At 51.3% G+C, this 21,764-nt stretch overlaps 2 protein-coding genes across 2 annotated transcripts in view; one reads left to right on the plus strand and one right to left on the minus strand.

Moving 5' to 3' along the window:
• Nucleotides 1–3,249, minus strand: part of LOC134957173 (uncharacterized) — a 42,123-nt gene extending 38,874 nt beyond the window's left edge. The window contains exon 1 of the mRNA XM_063938870.1: nucleotides 3,172–3,249. Within this exon, the coding sequence (XP_063794940.1) occupies nucleotides 3,172–3,196 (25 nt within the window). The 5' untranslated portion in view covers nucleotides 3,197–3,249. The remainder of the gene's footprint in view (nucleotides 1–3,171) is intronic.
• Nucleotides 3,250–4,983: 1,734 nt separating this feature from the next.
• The window catches only part of DAG1 (dystroglycan 1), a 182,389-nt gene continuing 165,608 nt past the window's right edge, over nucleotides 4,984–21,764 (plus strand). The window contains exon 1 of the mRNA XM_063941432.1: nucleotides 4,984–5,075. The gene's annotated coding sequence lies outside the window, so the exon portion shown is untranslated. The remainder of the gene's footprint in view (nucleotides 5,076–21,764) is intronic.

Consider the following 21,764-nt stretch of genomic DNA (forward strand, 5'->3'; position numbering starts at 1 on the left):
ACAGCCCTGCACTACTTATCTGCACCTACCTACTAACCAGCATCTATTGTCCTGCACTTACCTACCAACCTGTACCTACTTACATACGCCTACCTACGTACGCCTATTTTCATCCACCTACCTAACCAACGCCTACTGTCCTTAACTACTTACCTACACCTGTAACAAGAGAAAAGAGAGAAAACTTTTTTGGGCGCACTCTTGCCAGCACCTACCAACTTATACCTACTTACATCGACCTTCACCTACCTAACTGGCATATCCTGCACTACTTATCTACAACTACCTACTAACCAGCATCAAATGTCCTGCACTACTTATCTAAACCTACCTAACAACCTGTATCCACTTACATCCACCTACCTACCATTATCTAACCGGCACCTACTGTATTGCACTACATGTACCTACATAGTTACCTGCATCTACTTACCTGCTTCTACCTTCCTGCACAGGTCTACATGCACCAACAGTTACCTGCACCTACCTACCAACATGTATCTACCTACATCTATGTAACTGGCACCTACTGTCATGCACCAGCATAGTTACCTGCACCTACTTACCTACTACTACCTTGCTGCACCTGCCTACATGCACCTACATAGTTATGTGCACCTACCTACCTGCACCTGCCTACATGCACCTACATAGTTATGTGCACCTACCTACCCGCTCCTACCTTCCTGCATTGGCCTACATACACCAACATAGTTACCTGCTCCTACCTTCCTGCACCAGCATAGTTACCTGCACCTGCTTACCTGCTACTACCTTGCTGCACCTGCATAGTTACGTGCACCTACCTACCCGCTTCTACCTTCCTGCACTGGTCTACACTACATACACCTATACAGTTACCTGCACCTACCTACCTGCTCCTAACTTCCTGCACCAACATCGTTACATGCACCTGCTTACCTGCACCGTCCTACATGCAGCAGCATAGTTAACTGCACCTACTTACCTGCTACTACCTTGCTGCACCTGCCTACATGCACCTACATAGTTACCTGCACCTACCTACCCGCTTCTACCTTCCTGCACTGGTCTACGTACACCTATACAGTTACCTGCACCTACCTACCTGCTCCTACCTTCCTGCACCAACATCGTTACATGCACCTGCTTACCTGCACCGTCCTACCTGCAGCAGCATAGTTACCTGCTTCTACTTTCCTGCAGCGGCCTACGTGCACCAACATCGTTACATGTACCTGCTTACCTGCACTGTCCTACATGCACCACCATAGTTACCTGCACCGACTTACCTGCTTCTACCTTCCTGAGCTGACCTACATGCAGCTACATAGTTACCTGCATCTACCTGCTCCTGCTTCCATCATATCCCCGGTCTAGATACCTCCCTACAGTAGAAGAGCCTCGCACATCCCCAGACATATTACATGTAGGAGACTGATTATAACTTTCTCTCCTGACAACTTACAGTATTTATGAGACTCGGAGGGTCCTTGAAGATGAGGTGGGATTTGTGCATTGATCGGGGATATTGTGCAGATTACTGCTCATGGAATGATTTGTTAGATTGTCCTCTCGGAAGAAGGTGATGAAGCTCAAAGTATCTACAGATAATCTATCATGGAGAATGTTTCTGGAAGGTTACATTTAGTGGCAGCGGGTGAGATACTGGGCCACAAATCTCCTGTATGAGATCTTCACATAGACGCTGCGTGGAACAGAGGGGCTACTGGAGGCCGCTGCAATCACTGATGGATCATAGAACATGGCTCTTATCAATAGCAGCTAATCAGTCACTTGGCCGGGGACCCAGTGTCCTGTACACTCCGAGGCGGGAGCCAGTGTCAGGGATGAGCAATGGCACAACCAAGGCTGGAGACAACAAACTGTAGAACGTCCATCTGGGCAGTGGGGAGGAGGACTTGTAACTATTGTCTGAAAAGGTCACCCCATTACCAGGCCATTATCAGAGAGGAAATGAGGAGAGAAAGCTCCATGGTATCTCCGCAGGGTCCATCCACATAGACATACAGCGTTGGGGGGAAGGAGAGCCCAAACAATTCCAGAATGTGACAATATGATGATTATTTACTGTCCGGCCTTCAGCTCTGGGGGATCCGCTACTGTCTTGTAAGCTGTGATTGTGTCCCTGGGACCTCCCAGGATCTAACACATCACATACAAATAGCTGCACCTGAAGGTCTAATTAGCAGAGGAGCATGTACCAGGAGGCCTGGACCTTCCCATGAATCACACAGGAGACCAGAGGCAGAGCATACTTGCCTATCTGACCCTCTCCATGAGGGAGAAAATGCTCTGTTCCTGGACTTTCCTGGTAATGTATGATTGCCATCACCTGTGGTGAGCTGGGTAATTGATAAGAAAGGTGTTTCACCACAAGTGATGGCAATCATACATTACCAGGAGAGTCCAGGAACAGAGCATTTTCTCCCTCATGGAGAGGGGCAGGTAGGCAAGTATGATGCAGAGACACGTGGAGGGGCGATTGTTTCATGCCCGCTTGAGTACAGATATAAGTATTGCCCATCAGAGACCCCATGGCACAGTACGGGCAATGGGCAGAGGGGCTCAGGCTCCAGGCACGGCTACAGATTCGTAAAACAGAATGCAAGTTGCTCATATCACTTTGACAATATACTTCAGGTGCTTGAAAGGGAGGAGTAATTCTAAGCAAGACTGGATGGGGATTAACCCCCCGGTGCCCCCCAAGACACCAAACTATACTGGTAATATGACTTGAAAACCTATATACATGTAATAGAAATCCAGAGGTGTTAGTTACATATATCTGCAGAAAGGCTCCTCTGATGCTGGTGGTTCCCACTGGGTGCAGAACCCCATAGACCGGCACAAACCAGCCACCCCAGGCCCACACACGTGAGAGGGTAAAGTGTTAGTAGGTGTTAATAAAAGGGAAAGCAAAATCTATATATAAAAAGTGATACACTAGTGACGGTGCAATTAAAAGACTTAAAGGATTAATAAAAGTGTTAAAGGAGGTGCTAAATAAATATTATACAGCAGTGTGCTACCTCACAGCAGCCCGACCACTCCAATCCAGGGGGACCCGCACCCCAGACCCATCCTCAGTACTACTAATAATAACAGCCCTTCCGGGTCATATAATATAATGGCACCTAACAAATATATGCATATTGAGAACTAACTTACCTGGAGCCACACCTAGGATCTCCATATGGCACTGTAAGAACCAGCATGCCCTCCAAACACTGTTCCCATCTGTGCCTCTCATACTAGCGAAACAGAATGCAAGTTGCTCATATCACTTTGACAATACACTTCAGGTGCTTGAAAGGGAGGGGTAATTCTAAGCAAGAGACAGGGTGGGGATTAACCCCCGGTGCCCCCCAGTACACCAAATATACTGGTAACATGAAAACCTATATATATGTAATAGAAATCCAGAGGTCTTAGTTGGATTCTATTATATATAGGTTTTCAAGTCATGTTACCAGTATAGTTTGGTGTGCTGGGGGCACCGGGTGTTAATCCCCATCCTGCCACGGCTACAGATTCGCAGAGGTCCAACCAGGTTACTTATATTTAATGGTCAAGAAGATTCAACCCAAATGTTCACGTATTTATTGGAAATAATACATCTCATGCTAGAACCAGGTCTGTTCTGTGCTATCAGATCTCAGCTGGCGTTATAGCCGGCAGGATGACGGGCGTCGGGGCTGGAAGTGTCCGTAGATGTCATCTGTACACGCTATGGGATCATGGATGTGGATAATTTACTTCCCAGGGCGCTGTCCCGCGTGACAATGCGTGTACACGTCACGCTCCAACGCCGCAATAACGGAAAGCAACTCGTTTGTGTATAAAAGTAACAACAGCGGAGACTATAAGTGACAATAGGGCAGACGCACCCCGCTATCTCCTCCTTATCTCCCCGGTCGGAGGGGGACCCAGGGCCGGAGCTGCCCCTTATCATCCTGGTGCAAGCTTTTACCAATGTGTACCCAATGTATAACTAGTGACTCTCTGACCTGATCGCTAGGGTGCGTATTTTGCATTCCTGCGATCAGGTAGTCGCCGCCCACAGGGGGAGGGTATTTGCTGTGTGCAGCGGTGCGATCGCTTTTGTAGCAGAGCTGCACGTCTCTGCGCAGCCCAGGACTAAGTCAGCTGCTGCGATTGTTTGCCGCTGATCGGGTCCGGCGCTGACGTCAGACACCCTCCCTGAAAATGCCGGGTCCCGCCTGCGTTTTTCCAGACACTCCTGTAAAACGGTCAGTAGCCACCCACAAACGGCCTCTTCCTGTCTGTCACCTTGCGATCGCCCATGCAATCGCTTTTTTCTCACCATGCCGTCGCTAGGCACCGATGCCCGGTGCTGTTGTGCAACGCGTTGGCGATTTGCGGAGCATACGCATGCGCAGTTCAGCTCTGATCGCCCGCTGTGCGAAAACGCAGCCTAGCGATCAGGTCGGAATTACCTCCTTTGTCCCTTTCCGCAGATGGATTCTCCGAGTGGCCGTATTCTCATCATCATTGCATTGCCCATTCCGCAGCGCTGCATCCCGGCCCCATAGAGGAATCGCCCCCCCGTGGATTCAGCTGTGTTAACTCTTTCCCTGACGGACCGCTGCCCCCTCCTGAATCACCGGTTGGCGCTGAGCATTCAGCGGTTACTACAATGGTGCTGGCAGTGTGTTACACACGGGTCTCTGGGCAGCGCAGGCAGTAATAAGGGAGCTAATATGATTTGTATTATGTATAAATAGATAAGGATGTAGCCCCATTGAAGTTAACAGTTTGACAGCTGAGGCTGGCCTGGGCGTCACGCCATTGGTGGGCTGGGAGTCAGCAGCAGCCAATATGAGACAGGTGCCGTAGCAGCGATGGGGGGATGATTGGCTGGCTCTGCAGCTTGCAGAAACGGCACCTTTTCTCCCCAGGATTTCAGGCTGTCTCTGGCTGGAGCGAGGGAAAGAGCTGCAGCCCAGGAAACAACAAGGACCGTCATTTCTTCCATGGCTCCATTTCTGACCTAGCAGCCTCGGCCGCGCTTCCCTGGGAAGAGACGGAGAGGAATTAGCCAGACATGGAAGGTACCGTGCCACTTTCATTGTATTATCCCATTCACAGTCACACAATGGCTCCAGCACACAGAGACACAGTCTGGGGACTCGGGATTGCGTGGGTCACACAGATGATGGCTGTCAGCGACCGGGATTCGCAGTCACAGGTGCAGTGCTGTCACATTATAGGAGACGCAGGGAACACGGCGCGCAGGGACTGACAGCAGAGCAGCGTTTCCACCAGAAGACATCACCAAACAAACATTGCAGCGCAGTCTACGGCTTCCATCGTGATGCAATTAGCTGCCGCTCTAGTTCCAGCCCCCCACAGAAGCTCAGAGTGGCCACCCTTGGTGGTGGGCAGAAGCCAGAAACAGGGCGCCAGTTATGGGTGCAACTCTAATTCCGCTCACAAATATAGCGCCTGCGCACTCACCCAATGCAGATGGAGGTCAGTGTCGCCAAGAGGCGAGCAGCGCACGTGTTGCTGGGTCCTCTGGTTGGCAGTCTGTGTGCAGCGCATGGGCCTCATTGTTTTACGCCAAAGGCAGGGGTATTTACAGATAAGCAACGTTTTTAGAACAGTCCCATGAAATATTTGCTGTGTTCGGCATTTGGCCATGAGCGTTATCGGTAATACCCCGCGAGCACCACGCCATCGTCATACCGGTTGTGTGCATAGACTATAATCCCAGGAAAGGCGAACTTACAAATACAGTGCGGAGCGGTGACGACTGTCAGGCTGGAACGTCCTGTTCTGCGTATAAATTCCAGTACTAGCCACAGGGGTCCTCCTAGGTGTAACTACCCTACATAGTGGGGGCATTGCTGAGTGCCGCCTGGAAGGTCTGACCCTGGGATCGTCAGCGGGCCAAGGGCCCATATCTGGCCCAGCCCCATACACAATTACCCCTGTACACCCTGATGGTGGCTCTGATCCTAAGATACATAGAAATGAAGCACATAATTCCCTTCTCTGCAATATTACAAAAAAGGACCTATTCAGCAATCTGTATCAATAAAGATGAGGTTTCAACGTCCCATACTATGTCGGCCCTGCACTGACAGGAAGTCCCCCTTCTGAGTCCTGCACTGACAGGAAGTCCCCCTTCTGAGTCCTGCACTGACAGGAAGTCCCCCTTCTGAGTCCTGCACTGACAGGAAGTCCCCCTTCTGAGTCCTGCACTGACAGGAAGTCCCCCTTCTGAGTCCTGCACTGACAGGAAGTCCCCCTTCTGAGTCCTGCACTGACAGGAAGTCCCCCTTCTGAGTCCTGCACTGACAGAAAGTCCCCCTTCTGAGACCCGCACTGACAGGAAGTCCCCCTTCTGAGACCTGCACTTACAGGAAGTCTCCCCATCTGAGCACAGGAAGTCCCCCACTGAGCCCTGCACTGACAGGAAGTCCCCTTCTGAGCCCTGCACTGACAGGAAGTCCCCTTCTGAGCCCTGCACTGACAGAAATCCCTCTTCTGAGCCCTGCACTGACAGGAAAACCCCATCTGTACGGATGTGGATCAGACTTAGGTCGACAGTATCTAGGTCGACCACTATTGGTCGACAGTGACTAAGTCGACACCTGAAATAGGTCGACACAAGCATTAGGTTGAAATGTACAAGGTCGACATGACATAAGGTCGACATGAGGTTTTAAAAAAAAAAAACATTTTGTTTTCTTCGCAGAGTGACCGGGAACCCCAATTAGTGCATCGTGTTCCCTCGCATGGCTCACCTTCGGGCAAGGTTTCCGTTCCCAATCGTAGTCCACATGGATTGTAAAGTATGAAAAGGTTAAAAAAAAAATGAAGAAAAAAAAGAGTGAAAAACTCATGTCGACCTTTTGTCACGTCGGCCTAGTACATGTCGACCTAATGCATGTCGACCAATAGTGGTCGACCTAGACACTGTTGACCAAAGTGTGGTCGACCTAGAGACCAGATACTATCTGTACCATGCACGGACAGAAAGTCCCCCCTCTGAGCCCTGCACTGACAGGAAGTCCCTATCTGAGCCCTGCACTGACAGGAAGTCCCCATCTGAGCCCTCTATGGACAGGAAGTCCCTATCTGAGCCCTGCACTGACAGGAAGTCCTTATCTGAGCCCTCTATGGAAAGGAAGTCCCTATCTGAGCCCTGCACTGACAGGAAGTCCCCATCTGAGCCCTCTATGGACAGGAAGTCCCTATCTGAGCCCTGCACTGACAGGAAGTCCTTATCTGAGCCCTCTGTGGAAAGGAAGTACCTATCTGAGCCCTGCATTGACAAGAAGTCCTTATCTGAGCCCTCTATGGAAAGGAAGTCCCTATCTGAGCCCTGCACTGACAAGAAGTCCCCATCTGAGCCCTCTATGGAAAGGAAGTCCCTATCTGAGCCATGCACTGACAGGAAGTCCTTATCTGAGCCCTCTATGATCAGGAAGTCCCGGTATGAGCCCTGCACTGGCAGGAAGTCCTTATCTGAGCCTTCTATGGACAGGAAGTCCCTATTTGAGCCCTGCACTGACAGGAAGTCCTTATCTGAGCTTCTATGGACAGGAAGTTCCTATCTGAGCCCTGCACTGCAGGAAGTCCCCATCTGAGCCCTCTATGGAAAGGAAGTCCCTATCTGAGCCCTGCACTGACAGGAAGTCCCCATCTGAGACCCGCACTGACAGGAAGTCCCTATCTGAGCCCTCTAAGGACAGGAAGTCCCTATCTGAGCCCTGTACTGACAGGAAGTCCTTATCTGAGCCTTCTATGGACAGGAAGTCCCTATCTGAGCCCTGCACTGACAGGAAGTCCCCCTCTGAGCCCTGCACTGACAGGAAGTCCCTATCTGAGCCCTGCCCTAACAAGAAGTCCTTATCTAAGCCCTGAAATGAAGTCTCTATCTGAGCCCTGCACTGACAGGAAGTCCCCATCTGAGCCCTGCACTGACAGGAAGTCCCTATCTGAGCAAGGAAGTCCCCACTTCCTATCGACAGGAAGTCCCTATCTGAGCCCTGCACTGACAGGAAGTCCTCATATGAGCCCTCTATGGACAGGAAGTCCCTATCTGAGCCCTGCACTGACAGGAAGTCCCTATCTGAGCCATGCACTGACAGGAAGTCCTTATCTAAGCCCTGAAAGGAAGTCCCTATCTGAGCCCTGCACTGACAGGAAATCCCCATCTGAGCCCTGCATTGACAGTAAGTCCCCATCTGAGCCAGGAAGTCCCCATCTGAGCCCTCTATGGACAGGAAGTCCCTATCTGAGCCCTGCACTGACAGGAAGTCCTCATCTGAGCCCTCGATGGACAGGAAGTCCCTATCTGAGCTCTGCACTGACAGGAAGTCCCTATCTGAGCCCTGTACTGACAGGAAGTCCTTATCTGAGCACTCTATGGAAAGGAAGTCCCTTTCTGAGCCCTGCACTGTCAGGAAGTCCCTATCTGAGCCCTGCACTGACAGGAAGTCCCTATCTGAGCCTTCTATGGACAGGAAGTCCCTATCTGAGACCTGCACTGACAGGAAGTCCTTATCTGAGCCTTCTATGGACAGGAAGTCCCTATCTGAGACCTGCACTGACAGGAAGTCCCCCTCTGAGCCATGCACTGACAGGAAGTCCCTATCTGAGCCCTGCACTGACAGGAAGACCCTATCTGAGCCCTGCCCTAACAGGAAGTCCTTATCTAAGCCCTGATATGAAGTCTCTATCTGAGCCCTGCACTGACAGGAAGTCCCCATCTGAGCCCTGCACTGACTGGAAGTCCCTATCTGAGCCCTGCCCTAACAGGAAGTCCTTATCTAAGCCCTGAAATGAAGTCTCTATCTGAGCCCTGCACTGACAGGAAGTCCCCATCTGAGCCCTGCACTGACAGGAAGTCCCTATCTGAGCCAGGAAGTCCCCATTTGAGCCCTCTATCGACAGGAAGTCCCTATCTGAGCCTTGCACTGACAGGAAGTCCTCATCTGAGCCCTCTATGGACAGGAAGTCCCTATCTGAGCCCTGCACTGACAGGAAGTCCCTATCTGAGCCATGCACTGACAGGAAGTCCTTATCTAAGCCCTGAAAGGAAGTCCCTATCTGAGCCCTGCACTGACAGGAAATCCCCATCTGAGCCCTGCACTGACAGGAAGTCCCTATCTGAGCTAGGAAGTCCCCATCTGAGCCCGCTATGGACAGGAAGTCCCTATCTGAGCCCTGTACTGACAGGAAGTCCTTATCTGAGCACTCTATAGAAAGGAAGTCCCTTTCTGAGCCCTGCACTGTCAGGAAGTCCCTATCTGAGCCCTGCACTGACAGAAAGTCCCTATCTGAGCCTTCTATGGACAGGAAGTCCCTATCTGAGACCTGCACTGACAGGAAGTCCTTATCTGAGCCTTCTATGGACAGGAAGTCCCTATCTGAGACCTGCACTGACAGGAAGTCCCCCTCTGAGCCATGCACTGACAGGAAATCCCTATCTGAGCCCTGCACTGACAGGAAGTCCCCATCTGAGCCCTCTATGGACATGAAGTCCCTATCTGAGCCCTGCACTGACAGGAAGTCCCCATCTGAGGCCTGCACTGACAGTATCCTCAACCTCTCACCCCAGGAAGTACCTATTACTCTCCGGGTATTTTTGTTTGACTCTTCCCCCTGATTCCTATTGGCTGGGGGGAAGGATAAAAACCTGCACCATAGCATTGCAGTATTCTCCAAGACTGGCTTGCTGTGTTGTATCTGAGTAATGCTGCTGCTTTGGGGGAATTAGTTCTTCATCCAACCCCAGAAATATGTAGATAGCGATGGATCCACTATATTGCCTGCACTATTCCTTCACTGCGACCTACACAGGTAGTTATATGCATCTAGCTGCAGCATAAAGGAGGCGCCATATACCAGCTGAGGGTGCAGACATCACACCCCATACACATGATGCCAGGGCCACCTCCCCCTCTCCACATATCACCTTTTCTAGCTCTGGCCTCCGCTACCTGCCGTATACTCCCACCCTGCATCCACACCGAGACAATGGTCGTCCCCGGTGGGTCAGCTGAATGTAGATGGGGCTAGGGTACAGCTATACCGCCCTGCACATGGCCAGGGTACGGTGCGTGAGACGGCTCAGTACATCGCATCATTATAATCCTCCAGCCTCAGATCTGTGTTAGTAGCTTCTGGGGAGGGCGAGACGGGTGACAGGCCGGGAATGCTCATTATAAAGCTGACAGATCGCTGTAACGCTGATACATACAGCACAGACCATAACTCACAGTGAGAAATGACAGGCAGCGGGCCAGGGTGGCAAAGGAACGTCCTTCTGGTGCCAGCCCAGTGCCCATTACACTTGTTTCCAGTACTACAAATCGCTCAGTGGGCATAGGAGTATCAGTGTGTGATAGACGGCGACACAGGACACGTCGACAAGATACCCCGGACACTTACCTCATCTCTCGGGAACACACCTTGCTTCATCTTCTGCCTGAACCTTTACTGTCTCACTGTCCCCTGTGTGATCCTACAGTGCACGTACATCTGCCATTACATTGTATATATTCTCTGTATATACTGTGTTATATGGTAACATGCTGGGTGCCAGAGTGTGGGCAAAGGGATCCTCAGTCATATACTCCCGCACCTATATTCTTCATATATCCAGCAGCAGCTGCGTTCCCATGATAATCGGCATGCGGAGGGTATCTGAGGTGGCATACGTCCTTCCTAATGCTTCATAGAAACAGAATGTGACGGCAGATAAGAACCACTTGGTCCATCTAGACAGCGCTTTTTTCCTGTGACCTAATGTGGGGGTGACAGAGCGCAGCACAGAACCTGGGACTCCTCCGGTCCCTGACACCATTCTGTATTTCCCCTCCTCTGTGGTCCACGCCACGTTGTCACAGCCAGAGGATAAGAATCTGGGTGAGGGTGGCAGACACTTAGAGGGGGGAGGCCTGGGACGGTCTGCGGACATTAGGGACAGGTATATACAGGGTCCTGCTGGTGTGACAATAACCCCTTCCTCCCCGTCCCCCCAGGCAGGTCATTACCCGTCACTGTGCTCGTATTAATTACACACGTACTGACAAATGAATGTATTCCCGGGGCTCCGGTCCCCAGTATAACATGTAACTGGCTGCACTGGGGCAGGATTCCCATACACTGGAGCAGTGCGGATATATGAGATGCGGACAGTCAGCAGTATAGGATATAGATGAGGAATGAGACCTGGAGAAATGAATGGTCATTAGAAGACTTTCAATGATGTGATTCACAGATGCCTGCACCTGTTTTCAAGTTTTCTCCACTTCCATATATGTCCCTCCACATACATCCCCTATATACATTCCCATACACCTCCCCCACATACATCCCCTCTATATTCCCATACACCCCCCCCACATACATCCCCTCTATATTCCCATACACCTCCCCCACATACATCCCCTATATATTCCCATACACCTCCCCCACATACATCCCCTCTATATTCCCATACACCTCCCCCACATACATCCCCTCTATATTCCCATACACCCCCCCACATACATCCCCTCTATATTCCCATACACCTCCCCCACATACATCCCCTCTATATTCCCATACACCCCCCCCACCACATACATCCCCTCTATATTCCCATACACCCCCCTCCCCCACATACATAACCTCTATATTCCCATACACCTCCCCCACATACATCCCCTCTATATTCCCATACACCCCCCCCCCACATACATCCCCTCTATATTCCCATACACCCCCCTCCCCCACATACATAACCTCTATATTCCCATACACCTCCCCCACATACATCCCCTCTATATTCCCATACACCTCCCCCCACATACATCCCTTGTATATTCCCATACATCTCCCCCCACATACATCCCCTCTATATTCCCATACACCTCCCCCACATACATCCCCTCTATATTCCCATACACCTCCCCCACATACATCCCCAGTATATTCCCATACACCTCCCCCACATACATCCCCTCTATATTCCCATACACCTCCCCCACATACATCCCCTCTATATTCCCATACACCTCCCCCACATACATCCCCTCTATATTCCCATACACCTCTCCCCATATACATCCCCTATATATTCCCATACACCTCCCCCACATACATCCCCTCTATATTCCCATACACCTCCCCCACATACATCCCCTCTATATTCCCATACACCTCCCCCACATACATCCCCTCTATATTCCCATACACCTCTCCCCACATACATCCCCTATATATTCCCATACACCTCCCCCACATACATCCCCTCTATATTCCCATACACCTCCCCCACATACATCCCCTCTATATTCCCATACACCTCCCCCACATACATCCCCTCTATATTCCCATACACCTCTCCCCACATACATCCCCTATATATTCCCATACACCTCCCCCACATACATCCCCTGTATATTCCCATACACCTCCCCCCACATACATCCCTATATATTCCCATACACCTCCCCCCACATACATCCCCTATATATTCCCATACACCTCCCTCCACATACATCCCCTATATACGTCCCCTTATATATTCCCATACACCTCCCCCACATGCATCCCCTATATATTCCCATACACCTCCCCCTCACATACATCCCCTCTATATTCCCATACACCTCCCCCACATACATCCCCTATATATTCCCATACACCACCCTCCACATACATCCCCTATATACGTCCCCTTATATATTCCCATACACCTCCCCCACATACATCCCCTATATATTCCCATACACCTCCCTCCACATACATCCCCTATATACGCCCCCTTATATATTCCCGTACACCTCCCCCACATACATCCCCTATATATTCCCATACACCTCCCCCCCACATACATCCCCTATATATTCCCATACACCTCCCCCACATACATCCCCTCTATATTCCCATACACCTCCCCCACATACATCCCCTCTATATTCCCATACACCTCCCCCACATACATCCCCTATATATTCCCATACACCTCCCTCCACATACATCCCCTATATACGTCCCCTTATATATTCCCATACACCTCCCTCCACATACATCCCCTATATACGTCCCCTTATATATTCCCATACACCTCCCCCCACATACATCCCCTATATATTCCCATACACCTCCCTCCCACATACATCCCCTATATATTCCCATACACTTCCCCCACATACATCCCCTCTATATTCCCATAAACCTCCCCCACATACATCCCCTGTATATTCCCATACACCTCCCCCCACATACATCCCCCACATACATCCCCTTATATATTCACATACATCCCCCACATACATCCCCTTATATATTCCCATACACCTCCCCCCACATACATCCCCTATATATTCCCATACACCTCCCCCCACATACATCCCCTATGTATTCCCATACACCTTCCCCCACATACATCCCCTTATATATTCCCATACACCTCCCCCCACATACATCCCTATATACGTCCCCGTATATATTCCCATACACCTCCCCCCACATGCATCCCCCAAACACGTCCCCTTATATACTGTATTCCCATACACCTCCCCACCATACATCCCTATATACGTCCCTTATATATTCCCATTCACCTCCCCCCACATACACCCCTATATACGTCCCTTATATATTCCCATTCACCACCACCCGCATACATCCCCTATATACGTCCCTTATATATTCCCATTCACCTCCCCCCACATACATCCCCTTATATATATTCCCATACACCTCCCCCCACATACATCCCCTACGTATTCCCATACACCTCCCCCCACATGCATCCCCTATATATTCCAATACACCTCCATCCACATACATCCCCTATATACATCCCCTTATATATTCCCATACAGTGTCCCCCACATACCTCCCCTTATATATTCCCATACACCTCCCCCCACATACATCCCCTATATACATCCCCTTATATATTCCCATACACCTCCCCCCACATACATCCCCTTATATATTCCCATACACCTCCCCCCACATACATCCCCTATATACGTCCCCTTATATATTCCCATACACCTCCCCCCACATACATCCCCTATATACATTCCCATACACCTCCCCCCACATACATCCCCTATATACATTCCCATACACCCCCCCATATACATCCCCTTATATATTCCCATACACCTCCCTCCACATACATCCCCTTATACATTCCCATACACCTCCCCCCCACACACATCCCCTATATACGTCCCCTTCTATATTCCCATACACCTCCCCCCACATACATCGTCCAAACACATCCCCTTATATATTCCCATACACCTCCCTCCACATGTATCCCCTTATATATTCCCATACACCTCCCCCACATACATCCCCTATATAAGTCCCCTTATATATTCCCATACACCTCCCCCACATACATCCCCTATATATTCCCATACACCTCACTCCACATACATCCCGTATATACGTCCCCTTATATATTCCCATACACCTCCCCCTACATACATCCTCTATATATTACCATACACCTCCCTCCACATACATCCCCTACATATGTCCCCTTATATATTCCCATACAACTCCCCCCACATACATCCCCTATATATTCCCATACACCTCCCTCCACATACATCCCCTGTATACGTCCCCTTATATATTCCCATACACCTCCCTCCACATACATACCCTATATACGTCCCCTTATATATTTCCATACACCTCCCCACACATACATCCCCTTATATATTCCCATACACCTCCCTCCACATACATCCCCTGTATATGTCCCCTTATATATTCCCATACACCTCCCTCCACATACATACCCTATATACGTCCCCTTATATATTTCCATACACCTCCCCACACATACATCCCCTTATATATTCCCATACACCTCCCCCCACATACATCCCCTATATACGTCCCCTTATATATTCCCATACACCTCCCTCCACATACATCCCCTATATACGTCCCCTTATATATTCCCATACACCTCCCCCACATACATCCCCTTATATATTCCCATACACCTCCCCCCACATACATCCCATATATACGTCCCCTTATATATTCCCATACACCTCCCTCCACATACATATCCTACATACGTCCCCTTATATATTCCAATACACCTCCCCCACATACATCCCCTATGTATTCCCATACACCTCCCTCCACATACATCCCCTTATATATTCCCATACACCTCCCTCCACATACATCCCCTATATATTCCCAGACACCTCCCCCACATACATCCCCTTATATATTCCCATACACCTCCCCCACATACATCCCCTTATATATTCCCATACACCTCCCTCACATACATCCCCTATATATTCCCGTACACCTCCCCCCACATACATCCCCTATATATTCCCATACACCTCCCCCCACATACATCGCCCAAACATGCCCCCTTATATATTCCCATACACCTCCCCCCAAATACGTCCCCTTATATATTCCCATACACCCCCCCCACATACATCCCCTTATATTCCCATACACCTCCCTCCACATACATCCCCTATATATTCCCATACACCTCCCTCCACATACATCCTCTATATATTCCAATACACCTCCCCCACATACATCCCCTTATATATTCCCATACACCTCCCCCACATACATCCCCCATATATTCCCATACACCTCCCCCACATACATCCCCCATATATTCCCATACACCTCCCTCCACATACATCCCCTATATACGTCCCTTTATATATTCCCATACACCTCCCCCACATACATCCCCTATATATTCCCATACACGTCCCCCACATACATCCCCCATATATTCCCATACACCTCCCCCACATACATCCCCCATATATTCCCATACACCTACCCCACATACATCCCCCATATATTCCCATACACCTCCCCCACATACATCCCCCATATATTCCCATACACCTCCCTCCACATACATCCCCTATATACGTCCCTTTATATATTCCCATACACCTCCCCCACATACATCCCCTATATATTCCCATACACGTCCCCCACATACATCCCCCATATATTCCCATACACCTCCCCCACATACATCCCCCATATATTCCCATACACCTCCCTCCACATACATCCCCTATATATTCCCATACACCTCCCCCACATACATCCCCCATATATTCCCATACACCTCCCCCACATACACCCCCCATATATTCCCATACACCTCCCCCACATACATCCCCCATATATTCACATACACCTCCCCCCACATACATCCCCCATATATTCCCATACACCTCCCCCCACATACATCCCCCATATATTCCCATACACTTCCCCCACATACATCCCCCATATATTCCCATACACCTCCCCCCACATACATCCCCCATATATTCCCATACACTTCCCCCACATACATCCCCCATATATTCCCATACACCTCCCCCCACATACATCCCCCATATATTCCCATACACCTCCCCCCACATACATCCCCCATATATTCCCATACACTTCCCCCACATACATCCCCCATATATTCCCATACACCTCCCCCCACATACATCCCCCATATATTCCCATACACTTACCCCACATACATCCCCCATATATTCCCATACACCTCCCCCACATACATCCCCCATATATTCCCATACACCTCCCCCCACATACATCACCCATATATTCCCATACACCTCCCCCCACATACATCCCCCATATATTCCCATACACTTCCCTCCACATACATCCCCTATATATTCCCATACACCTCCCCCACATACATCCCCCATATATTCCCATACACCTCCCCCCACATACATCCCCCATATATTCCCATACACCTCCCCCCACATACATCCCCCATATATTCCCATACACTTCCCTCCACATACATCCCCTATATATTCCCATACACCTCCCCCACATACATCCCCCATATATTCCCATACACCTCCCCCCACATACATCCCCCACATATTCCCATACACCTCCCCCACATACATCCCCCATATATTCCCATACACCTCCCCCACATACATCCCCTATATAAGTCCCCTTATATATTCCCATACACCTCCCCCACATACATCCCCTATATATTCCCATACACCTCACTCCACATACATCCCGTATATACGTCCCCTTATATATTCCCATACACCTCCCCCTACATACATCCTCTATATATTACCATACACCTCCCTCCACATACATCCCCTACATATGTCCCCTTATATATTCCCATACAACTCCCCCCACATACATCCCCTATATATTCCCATACACCTCCCTCCACATACATCCCCTGTATACGTCCCCTTATATATTCCCATACACCTCCCTCCACATACATACCCTATATACGTCCCCTTATATATTTCCATACACCTCCCCACACATACATCCCCTTATATATTCCCATACACCTCCCTCCACATACATCCCCTGTATATGTCCCCTTATATATTCCCATACACCTCCCTCCACATACATACCCTATATACGTCCCCTTATATATTTCCATACACCTCCCCACACATACATCCCCTTATATATTCCCATACACCTCCCCCCACATACATCCCCTATATACGTCCCCTTATATATTCCCATACACCTCCCTCCACATACATCCCCTATATACGTCCCCTTATATATTCCCATACACCTCCCCCACATACATCCCCTTATATATTCCCATACACCTCCCCCCACATACATCCCATATATACGTCCCCTTATATATTCCCATACACCTCCCTCCACATACATATCCTACATACGTCCCCTTATATATTCCAATACACCTCCCCCACATACATCCCCTATGTATTCCCATACACCTCCCTCCACATACATCCCCTTATATATTCCCATACACCTCCCTCCACATACATCCCCTATATATTCCCAGACACCTCCCCCACATACATCCCCTTATATATTCCCATACACCTCCCCCACATACATCCCCTTATATATTCCCATACACCTCCCTCACATACATCCCCTATATATTCCCGTACACCTCCCCCCACATACATCCCCTATATATTCCCATACACCTCCCCCCACATACATCGCCCAAACATGCCCCCTTATATATTCCCATACACCTCCCCCCAAATACGTCCCCTTATATATTCCCATACACCCCCCCCCACATACATCCCCTTATATTCCCATACACCTCCCTCCACATACATCCCCTATATATTCCCATACACCTCCCTCCACATACATCCTCTATATATTCCAATACACCTCCCCCACATACATCCCCTTATATATTCCCATACACCTCCCCCACATACATCCCCCATATATTCCCATACACCTCCCCCACATACATCCCCCATATATTCCCATACACCTCCCTCCACATACATCCCCTATATACGTCCCTTTATATATTCCCATACACCTCCCCCACATACATCCCCTATATATTCCCATACACGTCCCCCACATACATCCCCCATATATTCCCATACACCTCCCCCACATACATCCCCCATATATTCCCATACACCTACCCCACATACATCCCCCATATATTCCCATACACCTCCCCCACATACATCCCCCATATATTCCCATACACCTCCCTCCACATACATCCCCTATATACGTCCCTTTATATATTCCCATACACCTCCCCCACATACATCCCCTATATATTCCCATACACGTCCCCCACATACATCCCCCATATATTCCCATACACCTCCCCCACATACATCCCCCATATATTCCCATACACCTCCCTCCACATACATCCCCTATATATTCCCATACACCTCCCCCACATACATCCCCCATATATTCCCATACACCTCCCCCACATACACCCCCCATATATTCCCATACACCTCCCCCACATACATCCCCCATATATTCACATACACCTCCCCCCACATACATCCCCCATATATTCCCATACACCTCCCCCCACATACATCCCCCATATATTCCCATACACTTCCCCCACATACATCCCCCATATATTCCCATACACCTCCCCCCACATACATCCCCCATATATTCCCATACACTTCCCCCACATACATCCCCCATATATTCCCATACACCTCCCCCCACATACATCCCCCATATATTCCCATACACCTCCCCCCACATACATCCCCCATATATTCCCATACACTTCCCCCACATACATCCCCCATATATTCCCATACACCTCCCCCCACATACATCCCCCATATATTCCCATACACTTACCCCACATACATCCCCCATATATTCCCATACACCTCCCCCACATACATCCCCCATATATTCCCATACACCTCCCCCCACATACATCCCCCATATATTCCCATACACCTCCCCCCACATACATCCCCCATATATTCCCATACACTTCCCTCCACATACATCCCCTATATATTCCCATACACCTCCCCCACATACATCCCCCATATATTCCCATACACCTCCCCCCACATACATCCCCCATATATTCCCATACACCTCCCCCCACATACATCCCCCATATATTCCCATACACTTCCCTCCACATACATCCCCTATATATTCCCATACACCTCCCCCACATACATCCCCCATATATTCCCATACACCTCCCCCCACATACATCCCCCATATATTCCCATACACCTCCCCCCACATACATCCCCCATATATTCCCATACACTTCCCTCCACATACATCCCCCATATATTCCCATACACCTCCCCCCACATACATCCCCCACATATTCCCATACACCTCCCCCACATACATCCCCCATATATTACCATACACGTACTTGTATACATCCCCCAAATAAGTCCCTTATACGTCCCCTTATACATCCCCCACCTGCTTCCCAATATACATCTCCTTATACAGTATGTCCCTCACAGACAGACCTCATGTTATTCCTGTAGTCAGATGAGGACTATGGACGGAGCAGGTTGTTATCAGCTGCAACTAACACCTTGGGCTAAATTCGAGCTCATTACAGGAGGATCTTCCAGATGGAGCCACTTCCACAGGCTTACCCTAATGTCCAGTGAGGTCCGCAGGTTTATGGGGCAATCCGCTGGCTGAGGGGCAGGCCGCTGGCTGAGGGGAAATCCGCTGGCTGAGGGGCAGGACGCTGGCTGAGGGGGAGACCACTGGCTGAGGGGGAGACCACTGGCTGAGGGGGAGACCACTGGCTGAGGGGCAGGACGCTGGCTGAGGGGGAGACCACTGGCTGAGGGGGAGACCACTGGCTGAGGGGGAGACCACTGGCTGAGGGGAAATCCGCTGGCTGAGGGGCAGGCCGCTGGCTGAGGGGGAGACCACTGGGTGAGGGGCAGGCCGCTGGCTGAGGAGAAATCCGCTGGCTGAGGGGCAGGACGCTGGCTGAGGGGGAGACCACTGGCTGAGGGGGAGACCACTGGCTGAGGGGAAATCCGCTGGCTGAGGGGCAGGCCGCTGGCTGAGGGGGAGACCACTGGGTGAGGGGCAGGCCGCTGGCTGAGGGGCAGGCCGGTGGCTGAGGGGGAGACCACTGGGTGAGTGGCAGGCCGCTGGCTGAGGGGGAGACCATTGGGTGAGGGGCAGGCCGCTGGCTGAGGGGCAGGCCGGTGGCTGAGGGGGAGACCACTGGGTGAGGGGAAATCCGCTGGCTGAGGGGCAGGCCGCTGGCTGAGGGGGAGACCGCTGGCTGAGGGGGAGACCACTGGCTGAGGGGCAGGCCGCTGGCTGAGGGGGAGACCGCTGGCTGAGGGGGAGACCGCTGGCTGAGGGGCAGGCCGCTTGCTGAGGGGGAGACCACTGGCTGAGGGGGAGACCACTGGCTGAGGGGCAGGCCGCTGGCTGGGGGGAAATCCACTGGCTGAGGGGAAATCCGCTGGCTGAGGGGCAGGCCGCTGGCTGAGGGAAAATCCGCTGGCTGAGGGGGAGACCACTGGCTGAGGGGCAGGCCACGGACTGCGGGGCAGGCTGCTGGCTGAGGGGCAGGACGCTGACTGCGGGGCAGGCTGCTGGCTGAGGGGCAGGACGCTGACTGCGGGGCAGGCTGCTGGCTGAGGGGCAGGTCGGTGGCTGTGGGGCAGACCACTGTCTGAGGGTCAGGCCAGTGTCTGGCTGAGTGGCAGGCCACTGGCTGAGGGGGAGACCACTGGCTGAGGGGCAGGCTGCTGGCTGAGGGGCAGGTCGGTGGCTGGCTGAGTGGCAGGCCGCTGGCTGTGGGGCAGACCACTGTCTGAGGGGCAGGCCGGTGGCTGGCTGAGTGGCAGGCCACTGGCTGAGGGGGAGACCAGTGGCTGAGGGGGAGACCACTGGCTGAGGGGCAGGCCGCTGGCTGAGGGGCAGGACGCTGGCTGTGGGGCAGACCACTGTCTGAGGGGCAGGCCGGGGGCTGGCTGAGTGGCAGGCCACTGGCTGAGGGGGAGACCACTGGCTGAGGGGGAGACCACTGGCTGAGGGGCAGGCCGCTGGCTGTGGGGGAGGCCGCTGGCTGAGGGGCAGGCCGCTGGCTGAGTGGCAGGCCGCTGGCTGAGTGGCAGGCCGCTGGCTGAGTGGCAGGCCGCTGGCTGAGGGGCAGGCCACTGGCTGAGGGGCAGGCCAGTGGCTGAGGGGGAGGCCACTGGCTGAGGGGGAGACCACTGGCTGAGAGGCAGGCCGCTGGCTGAGTGGCAGGATGCTGGCTGTGGGGTACACCGCTGGCTGAGGGGGAGACCACTGGCTGAGGGGCAGGCTGCTGGCTGAGGGGCAGGTCGGTGGCTGGCTGAGTGGCAGGCCACTGGCTGAGGGGGAGACCACTGGCTGAGGGGGAGACCACTGGCTGA

The sequence above is a fragment of the Pseudophryne corroboree genome, chromosome 9, assembly GCF_028390025.1.
Source record: "Pseudophryne corroboree isolate aPseCor3 chromosome 9, aPseCor3.hap2, whole genome shotgun sequence".
Classification (NCBI taxonomy): Eukaryota; Metazoa; Chordata; class Amphibia; order Anura; family Myobatrachidae; genus Pseudophryne; species Pseudophryne corroboree.